Raw genomic sequence first — 12345 nt, 5'->3', positions numbered from 1 at the left:
TGGTGTGGCTCTGTAAGCTAAGCCCTGGACCACAAGACTGGTTTGAACTGCAAGGTCAGCAGTTGAAACTCACCAGCTGCTCCTTGGAAACCTTATACAGGATCACTATGAGTCAGCACCTACTCTATGGTACTTAACAAAACAGCTGTGCTGTGTAGCAACTGCGGTCTTAAAAGCTAGCAAATAGCCACCTAAAATACAACTATTGGTCTCTCCCTATCTGGTGTAAAGAGAATTGAAGAAAATCAAAGACTCAGGGAAATAATTATTTCAAAGGACTAATGAACCACGTGAACCACAGTCTCCACTAATCGGGGATCAGAAAAACTAGGTGACAACTGGCTACACTACACAGAAGACCCTGAACACAATTGTTAAACAAAATTTGAAATTATAAAAAACATCAGACTGACTGATCTAATAGAGACTGGTAGAGCCCCCAAAACTGTGGCCTTTAGACACTGTTCAAACATGCAACTGAACCTACCCGTGGTGATGATAATTCAGCCAAACAACAAATAGTCCTAAAAAGTAGATAATAATATTCATGAGGAATGTACTTCTCAGAACAATTGACCACAAAAGACCAAAAGATCAGCATTTGTCTCAAAACAAAGCTCAGAAGGGAGGAAGGGGCAGGAAGGATGAATGAATATAAGGAACCCAGAGTTGAAGTGGGAAGAGTGCTGGTACATGGAGGGAATGGCAACTGATAGTATAAAGCCAAAACCAAATGTGTATAAATTGTTGAATGAAGACCAATCCAAACCACATTTTTTAAAAAAAAGTCTCCCTGCAAAAACAAAAAAAAAATGCTATCAAGTCGATTTCAATTCATAATGATCCTAGAGCAATCTACAGTAGAACAACTGCCCCATAGGATTTCCAAGTAATCTTAATGGAAGCATATTGCCATATCTTTCTCTTGTAGAGCAGTTGGCAAGTTTGAATTACCAACCTTTTGGTTAGAAGCCAAGCATCTAATCACTGTACCACCAGGACTCCTTAAAGCAACATAAGAACATATAAAAATACATACATAATCAATTCTATCTTTCATGTTCATTAAAAGAAAGAATTTGACCTTATTTTTTGGTATTATGTTCAGTTTTTAAATAACCTTTCCAGATACATCCAATATGTTTTTCTTTTTTCTTTCTCTAAGAAGATTGTTTCCTCGATAGACTAAAAGGTAAAAGTAGTTTTGACTACTCACAGGTAAGTCTACCTGTTATTGAATTTCAGTTTACCAGTGTACTATGTATAGTTTATGTAAATCTTTGTACAAAATTCATACATGTTCAAATCATGATCTATTTCATTATAATGAAGCCTTTTTTTAAAGGTTAAATTAAAAACTGCCAAATCTTCTAAAATGTGTACTAATATAAGAGGCAATGTGGATTAAATGTGATTTTTATATTCTTTGTTGTACTTTCTTTAACAGGGAGGGTCAAATATCTTTATAACAGGACAACAGAAGAAACAATTCCGTGGACTGAAGAAATTGCTATCTGAGGACTCTCAAAGACTGATACCTCGCCCAAAAGTAAGAAAATGTCTAGAATTTTTACTTCAAAACAGTCTTCTTTATACATTGTCTTTTAAATTTAAATTTTTTTTTAATTCTGAAAAAAAAATATTTGACTAAGTTTTAAAAACATGTTATTTGATATAACTTTAAATAATTATTCCTTTTGTTTGACTCCTATAACTATTGTAGTTTGGGAAAAAACTTCAGCCATCATCTGTTCTTCCATTTATGTTGAAAACAAGTTGGAGAGCTTAAAGATTATGTGTGTGTGTATGTTGTTAGTAAGATGATTGTACCTTTTTTTCCCACAGAACAAGTTCCAAGGATTCATCTTTGATTTGGTGACAAGTCATTTTTTTAATATCATCATCATGGTTCTTATCTGTACCCATGCACTAAGTCTTATGATGGAAAGTGATGATGGAAGCTTACAAATGCAAACTGCTTTTTTCTGGATTAACACAATTTTTGTTTTGATATATGCTGGAGAATGTTTACTGAAGCTCATCTCTTTCCGCTGTTACTATTTCACAAATGAATGGAACATTTTTGATTTTATGGTGGTTGTTTTCTCCATTTCAGGTAACTTTTTTTCTCTCCTTTTTTTGAATTTTTTTTTTTTCAACTTTTCATTGTGAACTGAGTGATAGTTTACAGGGTACATCATCAGTTTTACACTCAACAAGTCATATATATTGTTTCATTACAATGATTGTAATTTCCTCCATGTACCATCAGTTAATAGTATTTGTCTCTGCCTCCCCCCCTAACCATTTTTTTTTTGGTTGTACACAAAACACACAGAAAATATATATTTGATTTAATGCTCAAAGGGCACATTTTGCAAGCCAGCCTCCTGCCTGCTTGCACATAGCCATTCCTTTTCTCCTTCCATGTGTTTAGAGTCCTCAGCGGCTCTCTCTCCATGCTGTCACCTCTACTTGCATCTCTGGTGTCGCTGCTTCACTGGTTAGGATCCCAAGCTCTGCTCATCCTCTTCCTTCTTGATGGTCTAGCGTCCTCTGTTCCTGGAATGAAAGATTAACTACTCCCCCCTTTTTATTTCACATTTTCTACATTTACAGTTACTATTGAATCAAAAGAATACAATCCGTATCCTCCCCATGCCCTTTCACCAGACCCATCTGGATAAGAGAAAACTTTTCAGTGGGGATTCTACCTTATCTCCTTTATTCTAAAACTAAGCACACTCTTGAAAGCTTGTTAGCCACTTTGTGGCTTTATAACCCCCCATTTTGGGTAGCCAATGTCTAAGTTGCCTATCGCTACCAACCCTGTGTACTGAAGGGACAGGTTTAATCCTTTTTTTTTTTTTTTCTTTAAGTTTTTTTTTTGTAGACTGAGTGAAACTTTACAGGCAGATCATCAGTTTTACATTCAACAAATCATACAACTTGTTTCATGACAATGATTACAATCCCCTCCATGTACCATCAGTTAACAGTATTTCTCTCTATTCACTTTAGTTCATTATTTTTTTTATTAAAACACTTAGGCATATATAATAATTTACACCACCAAAGGGCACATGCAGCAACTCTGCCTCATGGCCACTATCTCTTAGTCCCTCTCATCCCATGAATCTAGAGTCCTCAGCTGCTCCCTCTCTCCAGGTCCTCATCTCTGCCTCCATCTCTGGTGTCGCTGCTTCTCTGGGTAGGGTCCCACATTCCACTTGTGCTCTTCTCCCTTGATGGTCCTAGGGTCCTCTGTTTCTGGACTGTAAGATGAACTGCTCCCCAATTTTTGTTACAAAACTTCTACCTTTACAATTGTGAGAGTCACAATTAGTCATGATAACAATTACTCACTATTGAATCATGAGAATCTTCTCCCCATCTCTTTTTGCCAAACCCATCTAGACAAGATGAAAACTATTCAGTGGGGACTCTTCTCCCACACACTCTTAAACTAAACTCCCTCTTGAAACCTTGTAAACCAGTCACTTGGTGCCTTTATCGCTTCCTCATTTTAGGTAGCCAATGTCTAAGTTGTCCATCCCTATCTACCCTGTGTACAGAGGGGATAGTATTGATACTTGATGTGAAGACTCCTTTCCTCTCTGTTGGTGTTTAGAGTTATTACCTCCCTGAGTATATGTCAGGTTCATCAAACTGTAGCAATTTACCCTTGTTTCCTTTATTTAAAAAAAAATTTTTTTTTTTTAATCTTCCTCTAGCCAAGTTCCGATTATCAAGCCATCGAGGCTAGGTCAAATGGGTACTGTCTGCAAGTTTGGTTGTTCTTGTGCATCTCCCCTCACTTTATATCAGCAGGTTGCTTCACTCTTAGCTCTAGCCCTCTGTGGCTATGTCCTTGTCCATGGCTCAGGTGTCCCCAAGTTCTCACCATACTTTAGACCAACCAGCCCTTCCTCTGCTCTCTCTTATCTCCAGGTCAATAGGAGTCTGTGGAACATGGTTGAACTCAGCCCATTTCTTCATTTCTGTCTTTCTCCCACTTCCACTCACCAGTAAACCAATGTGGTCACCAGCAAGCTTACTTGCCTTCTCATGTGTTCCCTTTGAGTTTCAATCTTAGAGAGGAGTTTGTCCTGAAGGAACTTGATTGTTTGCCTTAATGGCTTCCCAGTTAACAGCTTGCTTATTCTTATGGTAGCCAGTCATACTGGCATTTTTCTTTTCAGTTTTTCCTGATTATCTTTCTTTGAAGATGCATCTTCTTTTGTTCTAGCTGTTCCAGGCTGTTCTGCTTGTCCTTTCTAGTGAGAATGTCCCATCTCAGAAGGTTCTGCATGGGACTCGGGATTCCACCTAAAGTCCTATACTCTACAAAGCCTCCGCAAGAGGCCTATTTCACTGGGCAAGTTCTAGAACCCCTTTTAGGTATTCCAATAAGTTATAGGCTGAAGACAGGCTTACAAGTTTTCTGTAATGAAGTTTCCTTACATTCCTTTCTATCCCACTCAAGTGTCTATTTTATAATAGTAGGCAAGGGAAACCAATATTCATAAGATAGTCAAGCATCTTAGTATTATTTCCCCTCTTCAAACTATGCCTGTTGTTGTTAAGTGCCGTTGAGTTGATTCCGACCCATAGCGACCCTCTATAGGGTTTCCAAGGAGCAGCTGGTGAACTTGAACTGCAGACCTTGCATTTCAAATGGCTTTGCAGTCTGGCACATTAACTCACGGCACCACACCAGGACTTCAAACTATGCCTATTGTTGTTGTATGTGCTGTGGAGTCGGTTCTGACTCATCGTGACCCTGTACACGGTTTCCAAGGCTGTAAATCTTTACAGAAGTAGAAAGCCTCATCTTTCTCCTGCGGAACAACTGGTAGTTTCAAACTACTGACCTTGCAGCTCGCAGTCTGATTCATAACCACTACGCTACCAGAACAGAGAAATGTTGTTCCAAGGTTGAGCATGTATCACTATTTACCTCTCTCCCACTTAACCCATGCAAACCTGTCTCAACGTTCCCCTATCTACCTTGTTCTTCCACCTCCTCTCCCTTCTTGTATTTACCTCCCCAACACCTGAACTATGATGTGTCTGCCCTTATCCTGTGCTCTACTGTCACTTCCCTTCACCTCCCCCTTAAACTCACCACCCTAACCCCATTGTTGTGGTTACCTTATATTCCATTAACTCCTCTCTCCATTTAAGACAGTCTATTTTATCCTCTAATCTACCTGACCTTCTTACCATCTGGATCTCTGTTGCTCTGTGTTTACCTTCTCTCACATTGTAATTGTTTTGATCTGACCTCCCAGATCCTCTAAATTTGGTCTTATAGTTTTATTCTGTTCTCAACTCTTCCATTTGTCAATTAAGTTCAGGGTGATGCTGCCACGTACATCAGTCTCTGGTTGTTGTCTGTTCTTTTTGGTTCTCAGTCCACAGAACTCCCTTTAGGTTGTTTTTTTATCGTAGGGTTCGCTTTGGCAAAATCCCTTAGCTTCTGTTTATCCTGAAATGTTTTGGTTACACAATCGTATTTGATTGACAACTTTGCTGGGTAGAGGATTCTTGGTCGGCAGTTTTTTGCTTTCCGGGTTTTATACATGTCTCCCCATTGTCTTCTTGCCTGCATAGTTTCTGTTGAGAGGTCAGAGCTTAATCTGATTTGCTTGCCTTTGTGTGTTACACTTCTCTTTTCCCTAGTTGCTTTCAGGAATCTGTGCTTATGTTTGATTTTGGAGAGCTTGATTATTATATGTCTTGATGATTTTGTTTTAGAGTTAATCCTTCCTGGGGTTTGTTGAGCTTCTTGAATGCTTATCTTTTAGCTTTTCAGGGTGTTAGGGAAATTTTCTTCCAGCAGCTTTTCAACTATCTCCTCTGTAGAATTGTGTGATTCTTTCTAATAACTCTTGTATTTATGTTGTCCAACATGAATCTTAGACCTTCTTCAGATTTTTTATTGAGAGATTTATCTTCTAGCTCTCTAGTTCTGGCTTCCATCTCTTCAATTCTACTCCTTTGCCCTGTCAGTGCTTTGTCCATTTCTGATAATCTATTAATAATTGTTTGGTCCTCTTTCTGTAGGTTTTGAATTATTTCCAGTGTTGTGTCTTATTTGATTGTTCCTGTAACACTTTCCTGACTTCTTCCTTTTTTTTTTTTTTTATCAACTCCATTGTAAAGTGTTTTGATACATTTTATAATCATTTTTCTGAATTCCTTCTCAGGCATTTCCAAAACGTGCCCTCCTTCCGGTGTGGAGTGTAGGTCTACCTTCAGCCAGATCATTTGTCTCAGTCACTTTATCTTGTTTCTGGACATGTGCCAATATGGTCATCTGTTTCTGTTTTTTAGGTATATTCAGTAGTTAGCTGTGGCCTTAATACTTAGATGGGTGTATGTTTTGGTATTTTTTATGCTTTATGATTTCCTCCAGGTAGATGTGATCAGTAGATGGGCTTCCTTTTTCACTTTTCTTCCTTTATCTCCACGGTTCTGTCAGGCGTCCATGGCTGTGCTGATCCTTCCCCCACTCGTTCTCGCCTGAGATGGCCGCTCAGGGAGCAGCTGAGCTCCTTGGATTAAAATCACTGGATTTCTTGCTTCAGCTACAAAGTCCACTAGCTGTAAGCCTTCCCAACTTTCTAAATATTCATTTATATGTGGTTCAGAGTTCTGGGACTATCCCTTAAGCCTGCTTGGTCAGGTATTCTGTGTTGTTGTTGACGGAGCTCCTCATTGCACTTCTATCCAATCCACCATCTTGTTTGTTCTGCAACAGGCTTAATCCTTGATATAAAGAATCCTTCTATTTTAGTTGGAATTTTGAGCAGCTACATCCATAAGCAAAGGTCCAGTTCATCAAATTGTAGCAGTTTATACTTGTGTCCTGTTTTGAATTTTTTTGTCTTAATCTGGTCAAGTTCTGATCAATAAGACAGCAGAGCTAGGTCAAATGAGTACTATCTGCAAGTTTGAGTGCTCTCGCATGCCTCCCCCACCTTCAGGCCAACTGGCCCCTTCACTCTCAATTCTAGACCCTAGTACTGTCCATGGGCTTTGGAGTTCACAAGTGTCCCTTAACTTCAGACCAGTCAGCCCTAACTCTTCTATCTATGATCCCAAGGTTAATGGGTGTCTATGGAACATGACCAAACTCAGCCCATGTCTGCATTGCTGCATCTCTCCCACTTGCACTCACAAGTAGAACAGGGCAGTCACAAGCAAGCTTACAAGTCTGCTCATGTGTTCCCTTTGAGTTTCAGTCTTGGAAGGGGGTTTACCTTGATGAGCTAACTTTTCTTGCCTTGGCAAACAGCTTGCTTGATCTTCTAACAGCCAAACAGTCCCAGTTTTTTCCTGTTATTCTTTCTTTCAAGAAATATATTCTATTTCTCTAGTCACTCTGGGTTGGTCTGCATGTCTTTTCAAGTAAGAATGTCTCACTTCAGAAGGCTTAGGATCAGGTAACATTTTGTTTAGTCATAATTTCATTGGTAGTAATATTATATCAGGAAAGCTTTAATAGTAAATGTCTTTTGTGACATAATCTGTCAACATTTAAAAGAGGTTGCTGTTAGCTGTCATCAAATGGATTCCAACTCATGACAACCTTATGAACAACAGAACAAAATGTTGCCCAGTTCTGCATCACCATAACAATTGCCAACAGGCTCACTGTGGCTATTATGCCAATCTTTCTGAAGGTCTCCCTGACTTTGTTGGCCCTCTGATTCACTGAACATGATGTCTTCCTCTAGTGATTGGTCTCTTATGACATATCAAAAGCAGGAGAATCAGGTAATGTTCAGTTGTGATCAATAAGGTTTTCATTAGCTAAGTTTTGGAAGCAGAATGTCAGGCTTTCCTTCCTTGTCTATCTTAGTCTGGAAGTTCTGCTGATATTTGAAATAACAGTAGCAGAGTTTCCAGTCACTACAGTATGAAAAATGACAGGTAGTTAGCGGGCAAAAAGGACAAGACCCTTTTTACTTCTCACATGAATGTCCTACTTTATTTATTTATTCATTTATTTTGCATTGATCCCTGTGCACATGCCTGGCAGATATTCAAAACTATTAATAGCATTAATAACATATGTTTTCTTTCACAGAACTTCAGGTAAATGCTTAATCACCTCTTACCATACATGCACATCATACATTAATTTTCTAGATGACACTGGAAGCATCTTTATTCAACCAGTCTTTCAAAATTATTGCTGTTCTTGCCCCTAAACTTTCAGAGTTTAAGAATTTTAGGCTTTAATTCATTTTTTTTCACCAGTTTCCTGTCTCTGAAGAGCTCACTCTTTTATTTGGCAAATATTTATATTTGATTACCCTCTTTGTGAATAGATATTGTGGTGGTGGTGGTTGTGGTTGGTGGTTATGTGCCGTGGAGTCGGTTCCGACTCATAGCGACCCTGTACAGGGTTCCCAAGGCTGTAATTCTTTACAGGAGCAGAAAGCCTCATCTTTCTCCCGCGGAACAGCTGGTAGTTTCGAACTGCTGACCTTGAGGCTCACATCCCAATTCATAACCACTACACTACCAGAGCTCCTTAAATATTTTAGTGTATGCAAATACTTCAGTAGCAAACTATATAGGCATAAATTTGATGTGCACACAGTTTATTTTCTGTTAAGGTATGCAGGTAATTAAACTGTACAATAATGATGTGTTATTAATGCTATGATATGGAAAGCACAGGGTGCTGAAACTCCTTAACAAAATGAAGACTGCCTAAGTAGGGAGTCACAGAAAATTTGCTAAATGTGAAATCCAAATAGAGATCTATTATATAAGAAAGTAGCCAAACAAAGAATTGAGGATAAAATAGTAGAATTATGGAATTGCAGAGCCCAGTACAATGGTTAAGCATTCAAATGATAACCCAAAGGTTTATGGTTCAAAACTACCCAATTGCTCAGTGGGAGAAAGACATGGCAATTTGCTTTTGTAATGATTACAGTTTAGAAAAATGAGGACATTATACTCTGTTATACAGGGCTTCTGTGAGTTAGAAATCTACTCAACAGTATCCAACAACAATATAAGATTGAAGTGGGAGTAACTGAGTCAGAGAGTTGGAAGAAAAGGAAATTGTAGTCTGTGGAAGAGTTGATTGAAGTTTCAGAAAGTCAGGTATACTGAGTTTAGAATGTGATCATAGATGTGTATAACTGCAGTAAAATGATGAAGAAAAATATAAAAAGCTAGAAGGCCAAAGATTGATATATTAACCATGGAATGGGCTATTGATTGTTGATTGTAGGTACTGGGGTAGACAGGGAGACAGCGAGCCAAGGATGATCACAATTAGATTTTTTTTTTTTTAAATGAGAAGATGAATTATCTGGAAATCAGAGTGGGAAGAAAGAAAATGCTTATATCATCTTCCACCCTGAGAAGTACAAAGCTGAGGAGAATGAGTTGTCGTCACTTGTGAGGACTGCAAGGAACATCATATCCTAGAATCAGATTACAAATTTTAAAAAGGGGGTAGGATTTGAAAAATTAGCGTTCAGAATGTAAGAATATTTGTTTAAAATAAAATGGGGATACCTCTTATATAATGGATGATGAAGAAAGCATCAAAAGAAGATGGAAGGGATAAACAGAGTCACGGTACCAAAGAGAGATGGTCAATGTTCACTGATTTCAAGAGGTAGCATATGATCAAGGACCCATGGTTCTAGAGAAAGAAGTTCAAACTGTACTGAAGGAATTGGTGGAAAATGAGACTTCAGGAGCTAACAGAATACAAATTGAATATTTCAACAAATAGATGCAGTATTGGAGGGACTCATTCATCTATGCCAAGAAATTTGAAAAACAGCTACCTCCAACTGATTAGAAGAGATCCATATTTGTTCTGATTCCAAAGAGAGGTGGCCATCAGAATGTGGAAATCAAAGAACAATGTTAATATGGCAAACAAGTAAAATATTTTCTAAAGGTAATGCAAACATGACTATAGTAGTATGTCAACAGGGAACTACCAGACACTCAAAATGGATTCAGAAGACAATGTAAAACTAGGAATATCATTGCTAATGTCAGATAGATCTTGGTGGAAAGCAGAGGATACCAGAAAGATGTTTACTTGTGTTTTATTGACTATGCAAAGGCTTTTGATAACATTGGATAACACTTTGACAAGCTATAGATAACATTGCAAATAATGGGTATTCCAGAACATTGAACTGTTCTCATGAGAAACTTGTACCTAGACCAAGAAGCAGTCATTGGAACAGAACAAGGGGATACTGAATGGTTTCAAATCAAGAAAGTTGTGCACCAGGGCTACATTCTTTCATCATACTTATTCACTTTGTATGCTGAGTAAATGATCACAGAAGCTAGATTATATAAAGAAGAACATGTCATCAGAATTGGAGGACGAGTCATTAACAACCTGTGCTATGCAAATGATACAGCCTTGCTTGCTGAAAGTGAAGAGGACTTAAAGTACTTGCCACTGAAGATTAAAGAACACAGTCTTCAGGACAGATTGTATCTCAATGTAAACAAAGTAAAAATCCTTACAACTGGAGCAATAAATAACAACATGATAAATGGAGAAAGATTGATGTTGTCAAAGAGTTCATTTTGCTTGGATACAGTATAACACTCATGGAAGCAGCACTCAAGAAATCAAATTATGTATTGCACTGGACAAATCTGCTGCACAAGATAGCTTTAAAGTGTTCAAGAGCAAAGATATCAGTTTGAGAACTAAAGTGTGCCTGACCAAAGCCATGGTATTTTCAATAGTCTCATAAGTATGTGAAAGTTAGATAATGAATAAGGAAGACCATAGAAGAATTGATGCAATTGAGTTATGGTATTGGAGAAGAATATTAAAAGTATCATGGACTGTCTGTCAGAAAAACAAATAAATTGCTGTTGGAAGAAGTAAGCCAGAATGTTCCTTAAAAACAAAAACAGTGAGACTTTATCTCTCATACTTTGTATAAATTATCAGGAGGGACCAGTCCCTAGAGAAGAACACAATACTTGGCAACGTGAAGGGTCAGCTTAAAAGATGAAGACTTCCAACAAAATGGATTGGCATAGTGGCAGCAGTAATGGAATCTAGCATAATGACAATTGTGAAGATGGCACAGGACCAGGCAGTGTTTTGTCCTGTTGTGCATGGGGTTGCTATGAGTCAGAACTGACTCAATGGCACTTAACAACAACTGCATATTGGAAGAGTGTAGATGATTGAGAAGGAATAATAGCTGGGGTCAGAGTGGAAGCTTTTTAAGAGCACTATGGAGAAGGAGATCTGGTAATGTAGTTACAAGTCGGGCTGCTAACCCCAAAGTCAGTAGTTCAAAACTACCAGCCCTTCTGGGGGAGAAAGATAAGGCTTTCTGTTCCCTTCAAGAAGTACAACCTTGAAAACTCTACGTACAACCTTGAAAACTCTATGCAGCGTCACTATGAATCAGAACTGACTGATTCATAACCACCAACCACCACCATGAAGGACTCCTGATGTGGTGCTGTGGGATAAAACACTAAACCACAAGGTTGGTTGAACTGCAGGGTCGGCAGTTCAAAGTCACCAGCTACTCCTTGGAAACATGGTCACTATGAGTCAAAATCAACTTGATAGCACTTAGCAACAACAACAACAATAAAGATGAGAGTGTGAATACATAGAACATGAGAGGGACTGCCATCTTGGACAGTGACCAAATTTAATAAAAGTGTGAGGCTTGACCTTTCCAGATTCAGCAAATATAGCATCTCAAAAGTTTCACAGGATTCTCTTTCCTGGGCCTTGTTACTCAAAAATGAGACCACACAGTCTCCAGTGCTTCTAGAGAACTTCCTTTATGCTTATTAAAATGGAAATTATCATTTTACTTTTTTAAAATACTTTTATCTATATTTTATTCTCTTCCTTCCTTGTGCACCCGTCAACCTTAGAAAAAGTTCATGTATGTAAAAACTCATTTATGTGATCCAACCTCTCTGGTAAGGAATATAGCACTTGCTCAGAAGGCTGGAAATAGAAATAGCTTATGATCCAGCAATTCCTCTACTTGATATTTACCCACAAGAATTACGAGCCATAACACAAGTAGATATATGCACACCAGTGTTCATAGCAGCACTGTTTACAATAGCAAAAAGATGGAGACAGCCAAAGATGGAGACAGCCTAAGTGCCCATCAACTGAAGAATGGAAAAACAAACTGTGGTACATACACACAATGGAATATTATGCTACATTGAAGAATAACAAGGAAATTGCAAGCTGCCATATACCATGGATGAATCTTGAGGACATTATGTTGAGTGGAATTAGTCAATCACAAAAGGAGAAATACTGCATAGAAC

At 38.2% G+C, this 12345-nt stretch overlaps 1 protein-coding gene across 1 annotated transcript in view; it reads left to right on the top strand.

The window, feature by feature from the left end:
* The window catches only part of SCN7A (sodium channel, voltage-gated, type VII, alpha subunit), a 90111-nt gene that overhangs the window by 71642 nt on the left and 6124 nt on the right, over positions 1–12345 (top strand). The window contains exons 23-24 of the mRNA XM_006867034.1: positions 1448–1549; positions 1846–2116. Coding sequence (XP_006867096.1) covers positions 1448–1549; positions 1846–2116 — 373 coding nt within the window. The remainder of the gene's footprint in view (positions 1–1447; positions 1550–1845; positions 2117–12345) is intronic.

The sequence above is a fragment of the Chrysochloris asiatica genome, unplaced genomic scaffold (assembly GCF_000296735.1).
Source record: "Chrysochloris asiatica unplaced genomic scaffold, ChrAsi1.0 scaffold00099, whole genome shotgun sequence".
NCBI lineage: Eukaryota > Metazoa > Chordata > Mammalia > Afrosoricida > Chrysochloridae > Chrysochloris > Chrysochloris asiatica.
The sequence above is the reverse complement of the archived record's forward strand: the minus strand, read 5'-3'. Positions and strand labels throughout refer to the sequence as shown.